The sequence below is a fragment of the Sturnira hondurensis genome, unplaced genomic scaffold (assembly GCF_014824575.4).
Source record: "Sturnira hondurensis isolate 20B ecotype Veracruz unplaced genomic scaffold, ASM1482457v3 Scaffold0001872, whole genome shotgun sequence".
NCBI lineage: Eukaryota > Metazoa > Chordata > Mammalia > Chiroptera > Phyllostomidae > Sturnira > Sturnira hondurensis.
The window spans coordinates 10448325-10471644 of record NW_028074503.1 but is presented as its reverse complement, the minus strand read 5'-3'; the positions used below and the strand labels follow the sequence as shown (position 1 = coordinate 10471644).

Here is a 23320-nt window from a genome sequence, read left to right as displayed (position 1 = left end):
TTAAAAGAGAGAGAGAGAGAGAGAGGCAACCACACATTAGTGTTTCTCCTCTCTCCCTTCATCTCTGTCTAAAAATAAATAAAATATTAAAAATAAATACATAAATTCTACCAATGTAATTTTTCAAAAAATTAAACATAGCAGAATATAATTACTAAATGACAAGAGCTGTTGGCTTTTATGGCTACATATGAGAAAAGTCAAAGTTCCCCAACGTTCCTAACCTACCACTCCAGTTTTGAGCAACTCAGAAAGAGATTAGTCCCTTATGGTTTGATCTCCGAATTACCTGATTATTTCTGGAAGGGAGAATCACTTGTCCAAGTTTCTAACTGCCAGAAAAACTTCTTTGTCCAAGTAAGTCAATGATGTCACTGATTTTATCTGCAGCTAAAACCAGTGATCCAGTCATTCAAAGCAGTGATTCCTTGCTAACTTCTGTACCGACCCAGAATGAGCTTCAGACTCAGCCCTCCTTGCCCAGCAGCACTTCGACACGTGTGTTTCAGCCACGTGTCCCCATTGGAAATCCCTAACCACGTGAACTTCAGCCATGCTGCAGAATCCACCTCAAGCCTTTCACAACCCCAGCATACATCTTACTCCTACTGACTCTAAACCCTTCAAACTGATGTGAGTCTCAAGCTTTTTTTCCTCAAGAATAAAACACTAACATAGGAACTGTAAAGGCCTCTGTTCCAGGAACCATCTCTAGATGGCCCCAGTGTATTACAGAACCACAAATCTGAATAACCTGCCCCGGCCTCAAGGCCATAACAACATCCAGCTCTTGTGGTAAAATTTTACTACTTGACCCCCCCCCAGCTCCTCCTGGCTTGGGTTCACCAAGCGTGAGAATACAGGGATTCCTCTAAGAAATCTCTATATGTTTTATACATAGACGCAAAGGTGGCAGTAACCCACCACTATCCCCTCCACTCTCTTTTATTTATGGGATAAACACTGTGTAACAAAAGGGGGCTGAGTTTATATGCCTGACTCCTTTATTACTACCCTGTGAAAAAGCCATCATTACATTATCATCAACATTTTGCAAATGAGGAAACAGAGACAGAGATTAATGGGATTTGCTGGATTCGGCACCAAAGCTTTTCTCCTCCAATGCCTAGATTCTTAACTACTAAATTCCATGGGCGATCTGATCCCATCAGTCCTGGTTTATTTCTGTCCCTAGGTTAGTCTCTTCAACTTCCAGCTAATCATGGAAGACCTAGCTTCCATGGACCTCCTTCAGTGGCCAAATTTAGGAGCAGGAGGCCTGGATTTCTGCTGGAGCTGGTACATAGTACACGTCGATGTACCAGGATGTGGCCTGCTGCAGACTGCTGCAATGATGAAGTCCATGGTCCGGCATGCCTGGTGTTCCTCCAGCCAGAGAGCACCCTGGACCCTGTACTAGTCAGGGCTCAGGCTGGGTCAAGAATGCCTTTTTTAAAAAATCCTCACCTGAGGACATGGGTTTTCATGGCTTTTAGAAAGAGAGGACAGGAGAAAGAGAAACATCAGATGCGAGGGGATAGTCCGCGCCACCTGACCTAATGTTTTCTTCTAACTTCCTCCCACTCCCCAAGGACCTATTCTAAAACTCTAGCCCAGCTCCTCCCACAGAGCAACCTGAGCAGGAAAAGCCCATTGTAATCTCCCCTGCTCCCCCTACACACATCAAGCTCCTAGTCAGCCATTTCAAGAACTAAATGCCCAGGCCATTAGGATTACTAATAAACACCTTTGACTGTTGTGTGGCTTTCTCATGAACTTGCTAGTAGAGCACAGGGGTTCGCCATGTAGGTAGACCCTGGAGCCAGACGGTGTTTAAATTGTGGCTCTCCTACTTACCATCGTATAAGACTGAACCTCTCTGAGCCTTAGGTTATCATTTCTAGGATGGGGATAATAATCACAGCTACCTCATAGGGCAGTTGTGATGACTATCTGTATCTGTCTAATACACTCATGTTTCAATCTCATCCACCTCCCAAAAGGATTTTATGGGGGGGGGGACACCTAAAACCCAAATTAAAAAACTCATATATACATATATAAATGACACACATATTTCTGTGTGTATGTACGTGTATATATTTTTATGTACATACATGCACATATCCATATAAACATACACATGAAATATAAACAACTAAAATTCAAAATAATCTTCAATACATAATTTTGTATCTGTTAAGTGTGGGTAATTTTAAATAAATATAAAATTTGGGGCAGGTTAAGGAAAAATTAATTTACTTATAAACTGCTGATGGAAATATAAACTAACTCAGACCTTTTGGAATGTATTTTATATTTTAAGTTATTAAAAAGTTTGCACTCTTGGCCCTGGCTGGTGTGGCTCAGTGGATTGAGTGCCAGCCTGCTGCGAACCAAAGGCTCTCGGGTGGATTCCCACTCAGGGCACATGCCTGGGTTGTGGGCCAGGTTCCCAGTAGGTGGCACTTGAGAGACAACTACACACTGATGTTTCTTTCCCTCTCTCCTCCCCATCTCTAAAAATAAATAAATAAAATCTTTTTTAAAAAAAGTTTGCATTCTTGGTCCCAGAAATATCAATCTAAGAAATTTCCTTCTAGGAAAAACATCTAATAAAAGGAGAACTTTAAATGTATAAAAATATGAATTAAAATCCTAAAAATTGGTAATAATTAAGGTGTTCAAAAATAGTAAAATGGCTAAATAAATGATGATGTATCATCATCACCCTGCTTCATCTCACAACTGTCCAGAAATAAAAATTATAGAAGCTACACTGCAAAGTAGAACTAAAATGCCCAGCTGAAAAAAAAAGGCAGCATTCACTATGAATCCAGAAAATAAAGAGCAACATGTATATTTTATGTACAAGATTATGAAATAAAATAATAAATTCATGAAGATGAATGACTTTCTACTTTTCATTTCTAGTGTATTTTCATGACAACTCTATTTGCATTATTAAAAATGTTCTTAACCTAAGACTTGATCATGGTTAATATACTAAACTTAGATCTTAACTGGGCATTTTAGATCTTCATAGTTGATCATATCCATGATTATCTGTAAGACATAATTTTGTCTAATTTCATAAATGAATGAGTGATTGCACATCAGTAATTCTTATCAGTTTCAATTCAACACTTTCACATATAGTTAATGTCACAATTGCCATAACCTTGACATTAATTATCCTTTATATCTATAAATAGAAGCCTGTCAAATGAATTTGCTAATGTGTATTGAGTTTTTAAAATTTTTTTAACATAATATTTTTTCTATTTATTTACTTATTGTTCAAGTACAGTTTTCTGTCTTTTACTCCCATCCCAGCCCACCCGCCCAGTGCTCCCCACCTCCCTCCCATTTCCACCCCTGTTAGTTTTTCTCCATGTGTTCTTTATAGTGTATTGAGTTTAGACATTGCAGAAATATATAAAATCCTTACCACTGGTCTCCTTTCTGATCTGTGATGAGCAATACAATGATCCAGCAAGCTGTGTTCATCCAACTCCTTCTGACAAAATGGGCACACACACCTGGAAATTGTACAGAATACAAATATTACTAAAATTGTTAGCAATTAGATAGTCACTTAACTAGAGGTAAAAGGTAGAATGTAGGCAGGTCTAGTTTCCAGTCCTCATTCTTTCTGATGTGACATTTCTTCCGGTCCTGATAATGGCTTTGGTGCCTAAATTTTTCTCACGAGAGAGGTAAATGTGCATCTCCTTTGGGACAGTAGAGAAACAGGAATAGTGCACTTGAAGCAGCCCTTCACTGAGCAACAGAGCATCAGTCCGCCCACCTGTCCCTGGGTTGCTTTTTCTGTCATTTTATATCCTCCTTTTCCTAATTTTGATTTGGGTGTTATTCATCCTCCAACTCTGCTAGTATGTACAAGGTGGGGCAAAAGTAAGCTTACGCTTATTTGGAAGGAAAATAATACAATAATTAATGCATAATAATACAAGAACAAATTCTGTGTTTCACGTACTCACAACTGTAAACCTACCTGGTATGACAAGTGTCAACTCACATAATTAGTATGCAGGGAAGGATGAAAAGTGACCTACAACTATGCTGTTAAGTCCTTACACCTAGGAGTATCTGTCCTTTATCCCTGTGCTGTCCAATACAGTGGCCATTAGCCATATGTGTCTATTGGGCACTTGAAGTATAGCTAGTCCAAACTGAGATATGCTGAAGCATATAACACACACTGAATTCCAAAGGCTTAGTATTAAAAATGTAAAATACCTCAATTTTTATATTGATCACATGTTGAAATGATAATATTCTGGCTCTATTTAGGTTAAATAAAATGCATCAAAAATTGATTTTACTTATTGCTTTTTACTCTGTTGGCTTAACTATTATATGGAAGCTCAGAATTTTTTGCTCACTTTTAGAAATTTCATTATAGAAATAACTTCCTACACCCCAAGAGTTGTACTCTAGACAAGCTCCCAGCACAAAATTTTTAAAAATTTGAACCATGTAGTAACTTCTATAAAGCAAAGATTTCTATGTTAAATGCAAATAGTAATCTATCTTATAAGATTGATTAATCACCAATGCTTCTCATTTTCTATTATTTTAATTCTTTATTATTTCTAACAGAAGAAATTGGGCTTTAAATTAGCTTTCATATATTTTTAATTATTTTATTTTTATTGTTGTTCAAGTACAATTTTCTGTCTTTTACTCCCATCCCAGCCCACCATCCCAGGCCTCCCCTGGGCTTCCGTCCCATTTCTGCCTTCCCCTAGTTTTTATCCATGTGTCCTTTATACTTGTTCCTTATTTTTAATTTTTTATAAAGGCTCTCAACCTTGCAATCAAATATACATATTTTCTCAACCCATTTGTTACCCTTGATTCTTGTTGTTCCTTGTGGCCAATCTATACTCCTTAGAGCTAAAATACTCACTTAAAATTTGTAATGTCATGATATAAAACTAGTCCTATGAGACAGATATATCTGCAAAGCAATCTCTAGTAAAGCAAAAGGAATGGAGCAATGATTTAGACTTCCAGGTTAAAAAGTATAAGCTCTATTCTGAGTGTGTGTGTGTGTATGTATATATATATATATATATATATATATATATATATAAATTTTATTTTTTTATCTTTAGAGGGGAAGGGAAGGAAAGAGGGAGAGAAATATCAATGTGTGGTTGCCTCTTGTGCATTCCCTGCTGGGAACTGGCCTGCAACCCAGGCATGTGCCCTGACTGGGAATCGAACTGTGATTCTTTGGTTCACAGGCCCGCGCTCAATCCACTGAGCTACACCAGCTGGGGCCTGAGTATATATTTTTTAAGGTTTTATTTATTTATCTTTCAGAGAGGGGAAGGGAGGAAGAGAGAGGGAGAGAAATATCAGTGTGTGGTTGCCTCTCACTCATCCACTATGGGAACCTGACCTGCAACCCACGCATGTGCCCTAGACTGGGAATTGAACCAGCAACCCTTTGGTTCACAGGCTAGCACTCAATCCACTGAGCCACACAAGCCAGGGCTGAGTGTATTTTCTTAAAATAAGCAAAAGTAACATTTTCCTTCAGGAATGAGAAAGAAATTACACTCCTACTGAATACCACTATTGGATAACTGAGTTCATAAGCAGATTTGGTTTCAAAGCCATTAGCCTACGTGGGAGAATGTATTTCTTTAAATCATTTTCTTTAGTAGAGAGGAATTCCAAACTTGGTAATTATTCTGGCTATTAGGAAAATAATGACCCTGATTTCTTTTCTTTTTTAAAGGAAAAAAGGTAATGATCAATATTCTCCATTACACCTGCTAGTCACCTCCACCCCTCTTCCAGCCCCCAAAACTACAGAATTCAGGATGCCTGCTAGAGGCCTATACTTCCTAGTTAGAATATATACAGAAATGTCACTTCCTATTTTCTAAGAAGAAACTAGCAAAATGACAGGGAATGAGCTGGGGAACTGAGCAGCAGTAATGGAAAAGTAAAGACAAAAAAAACCTCTTAATCATGATCTACTTCAGGAGTCTATCAGGAAAAAAATCCTATCAGAAACGAACAATTATGCATTCTGTTTTTGAGTTTTCCTTAATACAAACTTCACTAAGGAAGTTTCTCTAATTTCTCCGGTGTTTGGTTGGCTTCTCCATGCAAAGTTTTTAAAGTAGAGAGAGCAAGATTCGTTCATAATTATTGCTACTAACAAATGATTACCAATAATAGGTATTGTGGAGAAGAGCTTACACATAAGTATATGCATATCTTCACAATAAAAACGTTAAATTTTCCAGCCCATTAAGTTCTCTCTCTCTTTTTTTTGCTTTTCAGTAACATAACATTTTAAACTTTTTTTCCATTACAGTTTACATCCAGTATTATTTTGCATTAGTTTCAGCATTAAATTCTTTGTAGACGTATCAAATTGAGCATTCAGCTGTACTCTATCGAAACAAACCTTGCTGCTGTCTCCCCAAGTTCTTGTAGCGGTCCGTATTTATCTATGTACTTCTGACAAGTTCTTATGTGTGCCCTCATTTCGCTGAGGCAAACCTACGGAAAAGCAAATCGAAAATAAACTCACTGTTGAAAGGGGCTCAATGAAGCCTTCTGTGACTCAGCTTTATTACCTTCATTATTTCCAAAAAGGTCATGGTGCGGATCAGCTGATTTTGAAAGGGTGCATTCATGACAACGGTACAATGAAGTTAAGGCATTATCAAGAATAACACTAGTTTTAATTTTCTCTAATACTTTAAAGGCTGAAATGTTGAGTTATTAAAATTTGGTTCTTCTAGAAAGCATATGTTCTTTAAAGGGGAAAGACGTAGATGAACTCGAATTTACATTTTTGCAATGACATTGCCTAAAATGATGATGGAAAAAAGGAAGTAGGAAAAGAAAAACGGGAGAGGAAAAAAGAGAAAAAGAGGGAAGAAGGGGGGGGGGAAGAGAGAGGAAAGAAAACAAAGAGAGATAAGAAGAATAAATGGATGGATTTTAGAAATGTCCATAGTAAGTAAAAAGAAACGTTGTGCCTCGGGGAGAGATATAAATACCATGGTTTTATAATGTATCTAGTAGCATCACATGAATTCACAATGCACAGTATACTTAATGGCCCCATTAAGAACACACATGAAAGACAGCTCTTGCAGTCCATTTTTATCAAGGCCGAATAAAGAGCCCTTGTTCCTCCAGATATACATTCAGAGACCCCTAACCATGAGGGATCTGTTGCTAAACAACACATATTCTGCTCAATGTTTCATTAGAAACTCTGATAAGATCTTGTGCTACAGGAAGCTTTGACAGCTGTGGTAAGGTGGCCAACGCACACGGCTTCATTCTGCCCAAGCTACGGAAGTTAAACCTCAAACTTGAAATCTACCACGTCAAGGAAACGGTTATAATTGCTTAATCAAAGACCAAAAATAAAAGCAAACCCTTGCTTTACAAATATCCATCTAAAAGCTGTAAAAACTGGGACTTACCTAGGTAACTCTCTTGAAACAGAATGTTATGCAATCTTTAACACCCAACTTGGCCTATTAATACTCTCATCTCTTCACTGCTTGTGTTAAGTTTCTTTCTTCCTCTTTGTATTCCTTTGTCAACAAAGCAAAGCATTCCTTACATAAATTAGCAATCTGGGGACTATATACTGACAAATGAACTGATAAATTCATACAGTGGCTACTCTAGAGATAAAAATACCTAAGAGAGGTATTTCTTCTGTAAGAGAGGACAGAAGAAACATAAGCCACTGTGTTTGCTGTAAAGGTGCTTCTAATCAAATGGGAAGGAAAAAAGATGTGGAGACAAGTGAAGAGGAAGCCATTTGGTCCTGGAGACTGGAATACAAAAGCCTCATGGAACGGCGCTCTGGCCTGGATTCTTCAGAGTAAAACAGAGTCTAAAATGGCTCTAGAAGGAACAGCAGTATTCCTGGCAAGACAAATAACATGAAACAGAAGAAACGGATACAAGAACTACCTCCAAGGAAAATGCAAAAACACTTGGGAAGAATCAGAAATGAGGGGGTGGGGGTTGGAAAACAAAGGGGATTTCCACCCAGGATAACTGAGAGCTTGGTCTTGTTTGTGACAGACACCAAGAGCGGGATGAAGAGACAGAGGATGAAATAATACCCCAAGTTTGATTTGTGCATGTTAAATTTTATGTGATGACAAAAATATCAAGTCAAAATAAGCAATAGCCTATTACAATAGACATAAATATTCATTGATTTTGAGCATTTCCTCTGTTTCAAACCATGCTAAAAGCCGTAAGTTTTATCATTTACCTTTAAAACCATCCTGAGACACAAATACTACCCTTTTCCTTGTGTTCCATAAGTAAACAAAAACTTAGATCAATAATTTGCCGAAAATCACAAAGAACAGGTGAGAGAATTGGAGTTTGGTCCCAGGATGTCTGACCCCAAAGACTATGCATGAATTCTGTCTGTAGTCAGGAAGCCATGAATAGGTCACTAAGTCTCACATAAATATACAGAAAAAAGCAAAAATGCATTAAGCACTTACTCTATGCCAGTCACTTTTCAAAGTGCTGAGTATGCGGTTGCTAATAAAACAGGCACAGTCCTTACCTCCATGGTGCTTAGACCTGGTGGGGGTAACTGGCACAAATTAAAGGACCATGACAGCATAATTACAAGCAGTGATCAGTGCTGTAAAGGGAATACAGAGTGCTGAGACAAATATTATAACAGGCTATCATTCAGGTTAACAATCAAGAAACATTCCCTAAAGAAAGTTAGTGAATATAAATTAATCTTTCTCTTATGTATTAATCAGTACATAATCTTTCTTTTCGGTACAGAATGTTTCTTTTGAGCTCTAAGCAGAGGATATCTAAAATATCCTCTACTTAGCAGTTCAAATTTTAACATACCTCAAATTTAACTCTGTGGCTTTTTCTCTGAACCCCATCCCCGTTTCAACACCTTCACCTGCTCAGAAACCCTGCATTTTGGTGCTTCACTCTCACTCAACCCCACGTGCAGTCAGTTACCAATTTCCTTTGATTCTCTCTCCTAAGGACACCCTGAAAAACCAAACCTCTGTACTTCATACCTCACACTATCACTCCAGTCCAGCTTCCTTACCTGATCCATCCTGATAGCCACCTAGTTGTCTTCACCACTCCTGCTTTTCCCCCTCAAACCACTGTCCACGCACATGCTAGAGCAATATCCTGAAAATCTAAACCCCATCAAAAGCTTACACTTTTTCTATGACTCACTATTGCATTTGAGATACAATCTAGACAGAACCTTTTGTGTGGCCTCCAAGATCTCGCATGATCTAACCATGTATCAAAGGATTCAAACTGCAACAAGAAGTGATCAAGAGAGATAAATACTGCAAAACCCAGAAGACCATAGGTGCAATTATGCCACTGGATTTGATGATAAAGTTATTCATTGATGGGCTGCAACAGAGTAGCAGGAATGGAGGCCCCATAACAGGGGGGGTCATAAAAAATCATGGGAAGAGAGAAAAGGGAGGTGGTCAATGAAAGCATCTGTTTGAAAAATTAGGTGACCGTTTTCCTGCAGCGTACATGTATGAAACTGGAGAGAGGCTGAGACAATAAACTTCAGGAAGTTGGGGCAGGATGAGGTCAAAGGCATAGGCGAAATGATTAGCTGCATAACAATTTTCTCAGTGGTCTAAGCTGGTAACCAGGAGTACAGACAGGGCCCCTTACCAGGGTGTCACACTCGGTGCAGTTCTGGTACTCTGACTTCATTCTTTTGGCCACATCCGTGGCTGGAACTCCTTCTGAAGGAAGGTACGCCCGGCAGTAGGGACAGGTCCACTTGTTGTTCTTCAAACTGGTGGCAATACAGGAACGGCAGAATCTGCCCAGCACAAAACACAAATACACTTCCTCGTAACAGAGCTACCACTGCGTGTTCATTTGTGTAAACTGTATTTTAATAACACCTTGTACACTAGGAGCTGTACTACCATTTGCACCCTGCACTGGTCAGAGTCTCTTACCTCCCCCCAGTAAGACTTCTCTGGGATCGCACATTCTCACCACTTGCACTGCACACATTTAAACAAAACAAGACAGACCAAGTAGTGAAATAGTATTCCTGTACTTGGAGTTAAAATGATAACCCAAAGGATATCCACTGTATTCTTCCTTTCCTTTAATCCTACTTTACCTTAAATTTGGGGGGAAGATAAATTCTCTGGTTTACTTACAAATGGTCATAACAAAATTCTAACAGAATCAACAGAATTCACAGAATATCTGGCCCATTTATGGAAGCCGTTAAAGGCTAAGTGCACACGGAAGACAAAATGAGCCTTTAGGTAGGTGATACCCATCGACATAGTCTGATGGCTCTTAAAGCACTCAGCACGGAACAGCTCTGTGGGAGTACTAACACATGCAAAAAGTTATTAAGCTTTTAAAAATTTAATTGTACTATACTTCTGAAAGGTTCACATACAGTAAGTACACAGTTCGACAAAATTTCACAAACTGAATACTCAATTATACCAGCCATTACTGATTCTTAAAAGTACTCTTTTCTGCATTTGTTATTTAAAAAAAAATCTCATTAGCACACAAAGGATGCTGACGTTTGCACAGTGCTTGAGACATTTGCTCGATGCTTGTGCCTGCCCATGTCCATTTCCCCTTTTCCCCCGAAATAGCATCCTTATTTTGTTCTGCAGGAGCTCTACCTCTTACATACAATCTGGCAGGAGCTCAATCAAGGTGCCCACCAGCCCTGGCCAAGTGGCTCAGTTGGTTAGAAGACTGTCCCCATGGGCTAAGGTTGCAGGTTCATTCCCTGGTCAGGGCACATACAAGAATCAACCAACGAATGCATAAATAAATAGAACAACAAATCAATGTTTCTCTCTCTCTCTTAAATCAGTAAACAAAAATTTCTGAAAACAGGTGCCCACCACCCTCTGCTGAAGTAGGCCAGACTAAGTGAACTTCCTCTCTGGGAGATGAGTAGTGAATACAGTGACATAAAGACTGATTCAGGAACAATTCGATGGGACTGTCCTCTTTACTTAGAAGTCCAGATCTGCCTAAGTTTCTACCCTTTTCTTCCTAGGTGTTTTTGCTATGATTACTGTTTGGTGACTCTTTGTTTTGATATAATTTCAAACTCCATACACTGTTTTTTAAATAAAAAATTTTAAAACACTTTAAAAAATACCTTAATTCAAGGGTTCTCTCCCTCTCAGGAACATGCCCACACCTTTCCCTTCTCCCCCTCCTCCCCACCCCGAAGGGAGTTGGTTACCTTTGCCTTTCTCTCTCCTAAATTTCAAGGGCCCTTCTTTTTCTTCTGTAACTGGTTCCTTGAGCCCAAACAGCCCAGCTGGCTCACTTCTACCACCTCTAACTTAGAAACTTTCACTTATACTTTGAAAAACCAAACAAACAAAACTAAGATAAAATAAAATACCTTAATTCATTTAACCTTAACACACCCCTAAGAAAGATGATTATTTCCATGTATAGATGAGGAAAGTGAGGTACATAGAGATTAAGTTACAAAAGTCCGCAAGACCACATCGGTAGAAAATTTGAGCTGGGATTTCCTGACCCAAAATTCAGTGAGTTTTCTTTCTGCCCCCACAGCTGGCCCAGTCAGTAAGAGCAGTACCTTTATTGGCGTTGGGACACCTAAGTCCTCTGCTCTATCGTATTTTTCTCTGCCTCATGATTCATTTAAGTTCTAAAGCACACTCTGCCCTTGCAGAATTCGTTCTCAAAATGTAGGCTTTGAAGAGTATTTATTACAAATGGTCCAAATGCTCAACTCATAATGAACATTTCTAATACAACATCTATGGCTCTGACATGAATTATTTGTTTACATAATTTAGGAACAAGCAGATAACCCTTTGTTTTGTTTTGTTTTGAGCTAAAAGTCTTCCCCCTTCTTCTCACAATGTATTTGAATGTGATGCCAATACAAGGAGCAAACCTCGTTTAGCCCTCACAGTAACCCTAGAATGTTGCTCTGCATTCTCTTCTCTTGCTTGATGGCAAACGGAGGTTCAGAGAGGTGTAACAACTGGCTGAGGTCACACAGCCAGAAGACAGCCGTGCTTTTCCCCTAAGTTTCAGGAGAAGCTTAACGTCTGTAGTCTGTTTAAAGACACTTTCATTCCTCCCAGTGATAAGCAGAAGTGGCACAATTACATCACTGATGTACCTGTATAAACCAGTGGGCTTTACCCAGGGGACATTTCCACTGTCATTTTGTAAATGTTTTGCACAAGTTTTTTTAACCACAACAATGGAAATGCCTGGTAGATGATGGTGAAAAGTAGCACACTTGAACCATTATTTAATCAAGTCGCCTCACTATAAGCCCCCTACATCTCTCTGTACTGTGCTTAGTTACGTGGGGTATGAAACTCTCCGATGAGCATTATACAGATGTTACTACTGCATTACAGAAGATACTAGTTGCAAATCTGGTTAAATTAGTCAATTCGCAGTTCTCATTTTAATAGAAATGGTTATTAAATGGAGAAAACACAGACCAAGGTGTTTTGGAACAGACTCAGTTTATAGATTATGAAGGTGTAAAAACCACGACTTTTCAAAGTGTCACTTTGGAAAGGAATTGGATGCTACTGCCGCTCAAGTCTTACTTTCTACGGTGCAGAAACAAGATTGCAGACCTGCTACATTCAAAAAACCTGAGGTTAAAATTCTCTCATTAGAGGTATAGGTATTAAATTCAAGTAATGAGAGCTGGAGAAGTTAACATCCCCGCCGTAATACATGAGCATAGAAAGTATACAGGTGATCAAACATTTCATGAACTGACTAATTAGAATCCACACAGGGCATTCCAAGTTTGGGTGATACGTACTATCAAGGCCCATAAATAAGATGACTCAAAACTAAAATCTCTTAGGAGGCAAAGTATAGAGGTGTATACAGAGTTACTTTTAGGTTTGCAGATGTATAAAAACATCTAGGATAAAGAAAATAAACATTTATCCACCTGTTGGAGAAGTGGGAAACTGGAAAGAAGGGGTATGAGGTAGAAAGAGGGCATTTTCATTGCCAAATTTTAAGTTAGAACCATATGACCACATTACCTGTGCAATGAACAATTCTTAAAAAAAACATACAGGCGCCCCTTGGCCTTGCATATAAGCCCATGTATTTACCCAAGAGAAATAAAAACTATGTTCGGTTGTACAAGAATATTCATAAGGAATGTTTTCATAATAGCCCCAAACGAGAAATAACCCAGGTATCCATCTACAAGAAAATGGATAAACAAACCACAGCATATTCCCACAATGGAATACTATATAGCAATAAAAAGGACAACTTACTGATACAAGCAACAACGTAGATGAATCTCAAAGAGATATTGAATAAAATAAGCCAAACATAGCAAAATGCATCCTGTAAAACTCCATTCATACAAGGCATTCGAATAGGTAAAACTGGTCTATGGCAGAAAAAAATCACAACAGTAGTTACCTATGGGGGTCTATGGACAGGGGTTGACTGGGAAGGGGCACAAGGAAACTGTCTCCTGAAAATACTGTAGCCCTTGATGAGGGTTTAGCTTCAATATCTGTCAAAAGTCAGCAAATGTTACACCTAGGATGTATGCATTTATGTACAATTTACCTTAAAAAACATAAACAAATATTGAATTCTGCTTAGTATTATGCATACTAATATGAGAAAGAATCAGAGCATGCTAATATTTATAACCTACCCTGAAATGCATCAAAAATAAGGTGGATTAGTGGATGGATAGGTATACAATAAAGTGAGAGAGAAAAGCAAAGGTAGCCAAATTAATAATTATAGAACCTAGGCAGTGAATGTATGTGTATTCGCTGTACAATTATATCAACTTAACTGTACATTTGAAAAATTTTACAATAAAATGCTAGGGAAATGAACCACCTTACTATGACTTACATTTTCTTTACTCCTGAGAAAAATTTAGCTTGGATATTAGAAAGGGAAATGTTTGAAGAATGAGAGTCTTGAAATTTACAATAGAATGTGACTCGAAGACAAAAACATTTTTAAAAATATTTTTAAGGGCATCCAAATCCAGTGTGAGGAAAAGGTTACACTGCATTTATGATTATTTAAGTAAAAGTACACTGAACAACCCTGGCTGCTGTGGCTCAGTGGACTGAGCGCTGGCCTGTGAATTGAAAGGTCGCCAGTTCGTTCCCGGTGAGGGCGCATGCCTGGGTTGCAGGCTCGCTCATCAGCTGTAGGCATGTGAGAGGCAACCTACTGATGTATCTCTCCCACACTGATGTTTCCCTCCCTCTCTATAGCCCTCCCTTTCCTTCCCTCTGAAGAGATAGTAAATAAATAAAATCTTTTTTTAAAAAAAGTGCACCGAACAATTTGAAATCTAATAAAAGACTGAAGAGACAAAACACCAAACTTTTAAAAAATGAACTTGTGTAGCTTTTAGTAAGAACAATTATCCCAGGGTTGTAACGAAGACTTTATGAGAGAATGCATAAATCCACACAAATCTCCCAATACCCAACCGTGTAAGCATGCATTCACTGGCAAAATTTTCAGTGAGAGCTTACTATTGCCAGGCCGTGATTGACAGGCCAGAGATGAAACCGGTGCCGTGCACCAGGTTCCTGTTCTCGGGGTTCCAGAATGGGGAGAGGAAGTAGGCAGGCAAACAACAAATGCTTTGAGAAGAATAAAACAGCTGACAAAAAAAACGGAGTGGGTGGGGCAGAGGGAGCAGTTAGATGATATTTGAAGGCCTCAGTCTTGGGAAGAGCTGGGAATGGTTTTCCAAACTGCACACAAAACATACATAAGCTAGGAACCCGCTTACTGAGTTATTGAAAACCAGAGATAACGGTGGGAGAGTGAGTAGGTAGGAGACAAACCATAAAGCCATGGCTAAGAGTGATGGGGAGGCACTGGAGGGTTTTCAGGAAGGGAGTGACATGATTTGATTTACACTATGTAGATCACTGGCTCCTGTGTCAAGAATGGATTACAGAGGTACAAGAGCCACAGTGAGGGGCCCAGGTTTAAGTCCGTTGTAATAGTTTAAGACAGGATGGTGGCTTAGACCAGCAATGTAACAGTAGACAGTGCAAGGGGACACACAGATTTAGAATGTCTTTAGGAAGAGGAAAAAGGACTTGCAACATACCAAATGACAACAAATACATGCCCCCATTATGCTACATGAAAGAAGCTGAACACAAAAGACTACTTACAAAAGCGTGATTCCAAAACTTAGTGACAGAAAGCAGATGAGGTTGCCTGGGACCAAAGGTCTGGGAAGGGGATTGACTGCAAAGATTTTGAGGGAACGTTTTAGGGAAATGAAACTGTTGGTTCTTGTGTGTGAGGACGGTTACAGGATTTGCATACAATTACCCAAATTCATCAACCTGTACCTTTTGCGTGAATTGTACTGTATCACTTCAATAAAGCTAAAGAACAATAGACAGAATAAAAATGCCCCAGACAACAGGTCAGTGACAAGAGCACACTGCACGAAGATCCTGGAAATGCAGACAGCACAGAGCCATTCCGAATCTGGCAGGCCTCCCTCCTACTCAGGTCCAGGCACACAGTGGCTACTCAGTAAACTGAAATCACTAAACTAGTGATGAGGAATTTCCCCAGGGGAACCTTCTGGGCAGGGCCCAATGTTCCCATGAATAAATAAGAGTCCCGAGTCCTTCTGGAAGTGCCCAAGAGACAGAAATGGACACAAACCCAAGGAAGTAAGGGATTCCTGCTTCTCTACCCTCTCCCACTGAACAATGTGGTTCAGAACGATGAATTGTAAAAGGCATGGTCAGAATGAGGAGTATTTTTCAATGAAAGTCAGAAGCGGAGAATGAAAGTCAATTGCATGTTTTTTTTTTTAAGTTGTATCTTTTATTTATTTATTTTAAAGATTTTACTTAGTATTTATTTTTTAAAGAGGGGAAGGGAGAAAGAATGAGAGGGAGAGAAAGATCAATGTGTGGTTGCCTCTCACACGGCCCCCACTGGGGACCTGGCCCACAACCCAGGCATGCGCCCTAGACCAGGTATTGAACCAGTGATCCTTTGATTTGCAAGCCGGTGCTCAATCCACTGAACCACACCAGCCAGAGCAATTTATTTTTAGTTACTAAATTTATTGGAGTGACACTAGTTAATAGAATTATATAGGTTTCAGAGGTACAATCCTATAACACATCATCTGTATGTTGTATTCTGTGTTCACCACCCTGAGTCAAGTCTCCTTCCATTTAAATGCATGTTTTTTAAGACCAGTTTAATGTTTTCAAAAATTCTGAATGAGGTGCTATTGCTTTAAAATCAGATTACACACACAAAGCCAGATTTCTGGCTTCTCTCTCTTTTTTAAAAAGATTTTATTTATTTATCTTTAGAGAAGAAGGGAAGGAGAGAAGGAGAGAAATATCAATGTGTTGCCTCTCGTGCGTCCCCTGCTGGGAACTGGCCTGCAACCCAGACATGTGCCCTGACTGGGAATTGAACCGTGATTCTTTGGTTCACAGGCCCGAGCTCAATCCACTGAGCTACACCAGCCAGGGCCAGATTTCTAGCTTCTCTTGAAAACCTAACCAACCTCCTGCAACCCCGGACTCAATTTCCAAACGGCCATATGGTTGGTGGCCCTTCCTGTGGAGTAGTCACCCCCCACAATCATTTGCACCACTTCCAACCCAGCTCTGTTGAGTTTACTGACCCTAAAGAAATCAGTTAAGATAATGACTCCAAGACCTCTGCAACCGGCTGGAAACATAACTACCCACTCCCACTGGTCATCTTATTAATCCCTTTCTGTTCCTCTGAATTAAGGGACTGGTGAAGAATGTATAGGAGGGAAACAGGAAGAGTTGCTGAGGCCACTGGGTAAAATTATGCAACCAATCTGAAGAGGTAAAACGAACCCGAAGTATAGCCGATTTAAAGAGGAAAGATGTGTTAAAGACTTTATGAGGCCTGGGCTAGACAGCAAAATGACTTCCCAGAGGTGGTCCCCAAATGTGGTTCTAGAAGAAGCCTCGGCTAACACAGGGCCAGTCTAAACACTTGATTTTTGTTCTCAACACCAGGCTGCCAAAATGGAACAGACGAAAGTCTCAAGCTGGCTTGGTGAGCTTGAAAATGTGAATAGAGTAAGGGGATATGCTACGGTTATTCGAAGTGACCATAAAAAGTCTCAGGCTAAAATACTCCAATGTAGGGCAATAAAGACACAGTCACACACATCACTCCCTCTTCACTGATGATGGATCAGTCTGGACAGGTCCCAGTGCAACTATTAAAGCACAGGCTCCTCCAACCAGGGACTGCCCCCCAAGAATTCCTTTGATAGGCTTGTTATTCACTTAGGTCACCCTCCAAGTCCATCCTGGGAATCATTCAGAAAAATGACTGTACATATCTCTACACTCCACTACGTGTGGGTTTTAAATTTAACCTGAAGGCAAATTTTATTTCCTTTTACTTGACATCTTAGAGGGGTGCCTCTCCATATCCTTCAGACACTGTCCTCAACTTACTGCATCTTACTGTCATTTCAAAAGGGTTCTCTAAGGCTGTGCTTCTCAAACTTTAAAGTGGTTACAAATCACCAAGGCATCTTGTTAAAATGCAGACTCGGATTCATTAGTTCTGAGGTGGAGCCGGAGGTACTGCAATCCCGCTGGTGCAAGGACCAAGGTTCTAAGGAGAATCTGGGCATAAAACTCAATCTGCCGCTGTGTTTAGGTGCTGTTTGTTAGAGAATACATAATTTAATAAATCCCTAATGCTTAATTTGCCTATGACAACACTAATGTTGCTAAGTAAACACAGAGCAGTCCAACCGCCAGATGAGGCAAATTTCAGGCCAGCTTAATCACATCTTTCTGCTATTCTCAATAATACAAGCACAGAAGGGTAACCCTATAAAAGGAATAGAGTTCAAAAACTATCTTGGGATTCCTGTCTGTTACTCAAACTACATATCATCAGCTGGCTGGCACGAAAGTTGTGCCCACTTGAGGGACATTCACCGAAGTATCCAAACTGCATTTTGTTTTAGAGTTGTTCATTAATTCAACTAATATCCAACATCTATGAAGTGCCAGACCTTAAAGGAATGGCAACGTGGAAAGTAGCACGCCTTCATCAGACCAATGGTTCGCAAGAGTTTGTGAACCGTGATGATACAAAAAACTCCACTCATCCCATTTTAACTGACATTTACCCAAGTACCTTGGGAGAAGGAGGCAACCTATCTACATTTGTTTTTAGCATCAGGAGGCTGGATGGTTCATATTTAAACTGTAAAGTGCCATCTGAAGTCAAATAACAGGCCAAATGTTACATCGATGATAATTTGTAATCACAGGGGAACTTCCACACTCCCACTGCCTCAATTCAACTACCTGCATCTATGAATGAAAGAACTGATGTGTATTTCCAGCTTAATTTAGAACTTATCAGTTGATTTTTGGACTCTTTTTAGAGAATCACTAATTTGATGTAGGCTGTATTGCTTGTACTTGACCACAAATGGAACATTTCAATCCACTTACTTCAGAGCAATTCAGCATTATCTTGAACCACTGCATTAAAACAAATGGACAAATTGTGTGACATAGAGCAATTCAGGTAATTCAATCAGTTCAATGGAGATGTGGCTCTTTGTATTCTCCAGTTAGTCCTTAGCTCTGGTGGTCAGTTTTCAACCTTTTAGCCCTTTGTAGATAACTCCCTCAGCTCCAGTTCTGATCTCTTTCCCCAAACCCAGTGTCCTAGCGCCTCTGGCGTATTTCTACTTGTATATCACCCTGTGGAACTACAGTACTGTCCACAAGCCCAATGTCAAGTTCATTAACTTCCTCCTGAGCTAAACTCTGCCCCCTTTATCTCTGTCACTTGTTTGGGAGTTGTCTTGGACTTCTTCTTTCCCTGTCCCAACCATATCCAATTGGATAACAAATGTCTTTTAATATTCCTGAATACTTCTTTTGAATGTATATCAGATTCCCTTTAAGTTTCATTTACACAGTTTTACTAATTTCCTTTTTCCCTATCTCAAAAACAGAAGATAAGGTGACGATAAAGAAGCCTCCCACCTTCAAGCATTATTTTTACAATTGATAGAGTGGTATAAATAGTCATTTTGAGATGCTGAAACTTTAAAATGGAACTTCTTAAAGTGCACCTTTTCTGGACCAGTTTGTTTCAAAAGAAATATAGAGACAAGAAAGAATAACCTGCCCTGGCTGGTGTGGCTCAGTGGATTGAACGCCAGCCTTCAAACCAAAGGTTTGATTCCAGTCAGGGCACCTGCCTGGGCTGTGGGCCAGGTTGGGCCCCAGGTGGGGAGCACACGAGGAGCAACTATACTGATGTTTCTCTCTCTCTCTTTCTCCTTCCCTCCCCTTCTCTTTAAAAATAAATAAAATTAAAATTAAAAAAGAAAGAATAACCCTTCATGGGTTTTTGCTTTGTGAAACGACTTTGAAGGAAATAAAAACTGTTTTGAGCATATATAATAAATATAGGCTACTTGTACATTTTAAATACTCATAAAAGTCCATTACTCGCCTGACTAGTGTAGCTCAGTGGATTGAGAGTGGGCTGCAAACCAAAGGATGGTTGGTTTGATTCCCAGTCAGGGCACACGCCTAGGTTGCAGGCCAGGTCCCCAATGGGGGATGCATGAGAGGCAACCACACAATGATGTTTCTCTCCCTCTATTTCTCCTTCCCTTCTCCTCTCTCTAAAAATATAAATGGAATCTTTAGAAAATTCCACTACTCACCCTATTTTGGAAATGAAACAGATTCAAAGGGCTCACACAGCTGATTAGAAGCAGAGATAGATTTCAAATCCTGCTTCTCTATTCAGCCCTCTGTTTTTACTGCATCAACATACAACTTATAAATTGCTATACACAAATTCACTCAAGATAATATTGTTGCCATCATTGTACTTGCTTGGCTTGAAAAGGCTTATAAATATAAATTAGCATAAATGACCTACTTCAACAAGTTTGAAAATTGGCTTTAATATAGAATAATATTGAGAGGTCTCATTTTCATTTCTTTATTTGCCAATTTCAGTTCAATGGAAGAGAGTAATTGATTTACAAAGTACAAATGGTATTAACAGTACTCACCATCTCCAGTGCAGAAGGAACTCTAATTAACATTCACAAAATGGAAGGGGCCCAAGTAAATTTGCCAAAAAGAGGAATATGGAAATTCTGCCCACAGCCAGAACAATGGACATAGATTTGTCAAAACAAAGAACAGTGAAGTGAGGGAAGGCCATTCATCCAGCCCTTGTTATACTTCATGACTACTTTTCCGGTTGCTGGTTTTCTATTCACTCTAACAAGGGAAAAGATTATACAAGACCTAACATTTTGCAAATGTATATTATCCCTCAGCAGAAGCAAAAACACTGAATACAGTCAGTTACAGCATTCAAAATCCAAAGCAGGGAAAACAATCTCCAATCAGATAACAACAATCTCCAGTATCCAACAGCAAAGCTGCTCACTTCAGGTCTACAAAAGAAATCTTCAAGACTTGATAACCAGTATACGTCTTTGGTGCAACTATAAAGTTTTAATGCTAAATTTAAATGAAGCTGTTACTACCCTGAACAAATCAGTGTGTTTTATGCTGTTATGCAACATCATCTTGGCTTCCATATGGCCTTAGGATAGTAAATCAATGAGCTACATCTGGACAGCTGGGAAACATCAGTTATCAGACAGGAGGTGAATCCGTCTAGAGTTTAAAGTACAAAGCTGATACAACAGGCCCTGAATACAGCCACGGAATATTATGCCCAAGACACTCCTTATTTCAACATTTTGTAAGCTAAAGATTTTCATGGCTCACTGCTGTGCTTTTCAGGGGTGAAAACCACTTCTCATGGACTAGGCTACAGGTGCCCAGGACTGTGTCAGCCCTTTGGAAAATACTTTAGGCACTTAGAATTTGGCACTTCTTTTTTATGGGGAAGCCAAAAGCACTTACTAGTCTCTGCAGTTATTGCTCGGGAGCTTCATCTAACTATAGTTTGTGGGCGGTCCCCAAACCATATTAAGTGGGTTTCTGCTCTTGCTCTATGCAATCCCCGCTCCCACACAGTCACCTATCTCTGCACCCGTGAAAATAAAGCTTCTAAGTAAACAAATACAAATCCACAGGCGAAACTCACACTAGTTACTTAAGCACATATTTAAGAACCTGCCAATTTTATATAGATATTTTGCTTTTATTTAAACTCTTCTTAGAAACTACCACAGCTGAGCGCCAACGGCCAGTTTTAGTTATACAGCACATGATTTTTAAGACAGTTATTTTTACCCACACCTTCTACCGATGTGCGGAAGCGGTGAGTACGGCAGGTAGTCACAACCTCCTGGGTTTTAAATGGCTACACCCACCGACCGGCTTTGTGCTAACGTTGAAGCCCCAGATCCCTACAAGGACAGGTTGTTAAACTCTTAAGACTACCGTTAACCACTTGGACATCCCAGTTTCACTAGTCGGAAGGGTATAGGTGTCAGTATTGGGACAGGAACGTGGGGGTTGGAGTGGAAGGACAATTTGCACAGGTCCTTGTTTGCTCAAGAGAGTCAAGCCTCAGCGGCGTTCTGGAACTCGTGCACACCGCCAGAAAAACAACACTGACCGGGGTGGGGGAGGGTAGAGGGGCACCACCGGATTAACGGAGTTCAGCGGGATAACTGCTCTGCGAGAGCTTACTGCCTTGTGTCAAGGCGGGTGCTGGTTCTCCTGCCAAGATCATCCTCCTCCCCAGCCAGCTGGCGAATCCTGGCTCTTGGCGGTCCCGTGCCGCCTGGGATTCCCATCCTTGGGACTCCGCACCTGGCTTCGGGAGGAAGCAGCTCTAGGAAGACTGCAAGGGCCCGCTTTTTTTTTGCTGCTTTTGCCTACTGAAATCCTGTGTCACCTTCCGACTGGGCATTTTTTTCCTGTGGCCCGCACTCGACAGGTCCAGGTTTCTTCCTGCAATCTTCTTAATATCCCTTCCCCATACTCTCGGCTCCCTCAATATCGTCCGCCCCACGGGGGTGGGCGAGCAAAGCGCGCTCCCCTGGCACTTACACGTGGCCACAGCGGGTCCGGACAGGCTGGTGCAACACCTCGAGGCACACGGAGCAGTCGAAGGACGTGACGGGCAGCTCTGGGGCTCCTCTGCGCTCCAGGGCCCGCGGGGTGGCCGAGGCGGGCGGGGATTTGCCGCTATCGCTGCTCAGCACAGAGCCCATCGCTGCGCGTCTCACCCAGACAGCTGCCAAGAGCTCAGTGCCTGCTGCCGGGTTGTTTTGTTGTCCTGTGGTGGAGGAAGGAAGTCCCGGCCCAGCTGCGATCGCCGCCTCCCAGCGCGTCCAGCAAAGGCAGCCTACAAGCAGTCTCAGTCGCAGCGCCCAACCTCGGTCTAGGGCAGTCGAAGTGCGCGGCTGGAGTCTGACATTGCCTTTGAGTGCCGCCTGGCTTGCTGGAGGTGCGGGGGCGGAGGCGGCGGCCGAGCAGTGCAAGCTGCAACTTCTCGTGGTCCTGAGAGGATTGAAACCTGAAACCGCGACTGCAGAGCAGAGGACCTGGTTCAGCAGTGAACCTTCCAAGCGGTTGTGCACATCCACCTTCCCCAGGGTCGCAAGTTAAGGAAAAAGCAGTCCTGGTCATGTTTTATGGGAATCAGAGAACACCCACTTCCAAGGTGGTGGTCCCATTAATCCTGCACTGTTGTAATCATAATAGGCTACAAAGATGATCGATGACTGAACATCTCCTAAGACAGGACTAATCACTAGCTCAATCATCTAATCAATACTCCATTAATGGAGCGGTAGCATGGAGTAGTGGAGCGGGTTCTGAAGACCCGGTTTGAATGTCAACGCATCAAATGCCAGTGCAAAACGGGAATTCTCATGCTAAATTCTTCCATCCCCCTTTCTTCGGCTCAGGATGAATCTATTGCCACTGTTTGTATTCTCTGCCCCGTCCTCTTTTAAACACAACCAAATATGTCATTTATTAATTCATGCATTTAATAAGACTTACTTAGTGCCCACTGCATGCCATACTCCACTCTGGTAATGGGACCCACTTTCCAACAAGCAAAATTCAGCTCTCCACGGAACTGAAAACAAAACAAAACAACAACAACAAAAACCCCCAAAACCCCAGCCCTGGTGGGGATACTCCGTTGGAACTTCCAGTTCTCCAAGGCCGCTGTTAGATGCCTAGTC

General features: G+C 40.7%; 1 protein-coding gene across 1 annotated transcript in view; it reads right to left on the bottom strand.

Moving 5' to 3' along the window:
• Nucleotides 1-22626, bottom strand: part of RNF125 (ring finger protein 125) — a 33593-nt gene extending 10967 nt beyond the window's left edge. The window contains exons 1-4 of the mRNA XM_037032548.1: nt 22173-22626; nt 9736-9889; nt 6458-6552; nt 3452-3542 (exon numbers count right to left, since the gene is read on the bottom strand). Of these exons, the coding sequence (XP_036888443.1) occupies nt 3452-3542; nt 6458-6552; nt 9736-9889; nt 22173-22336 (504 nt within the window). The 5' untranslated portion in view covers nt 22337-22626. The remainder of the gene's footprint in view (nt 1-3451; nt 3543-6457; nt 6553-9735; nt 9890-22172) is intronic.
• Nucleotides 22627-23320: the final 694 nt, after the last annotated feature.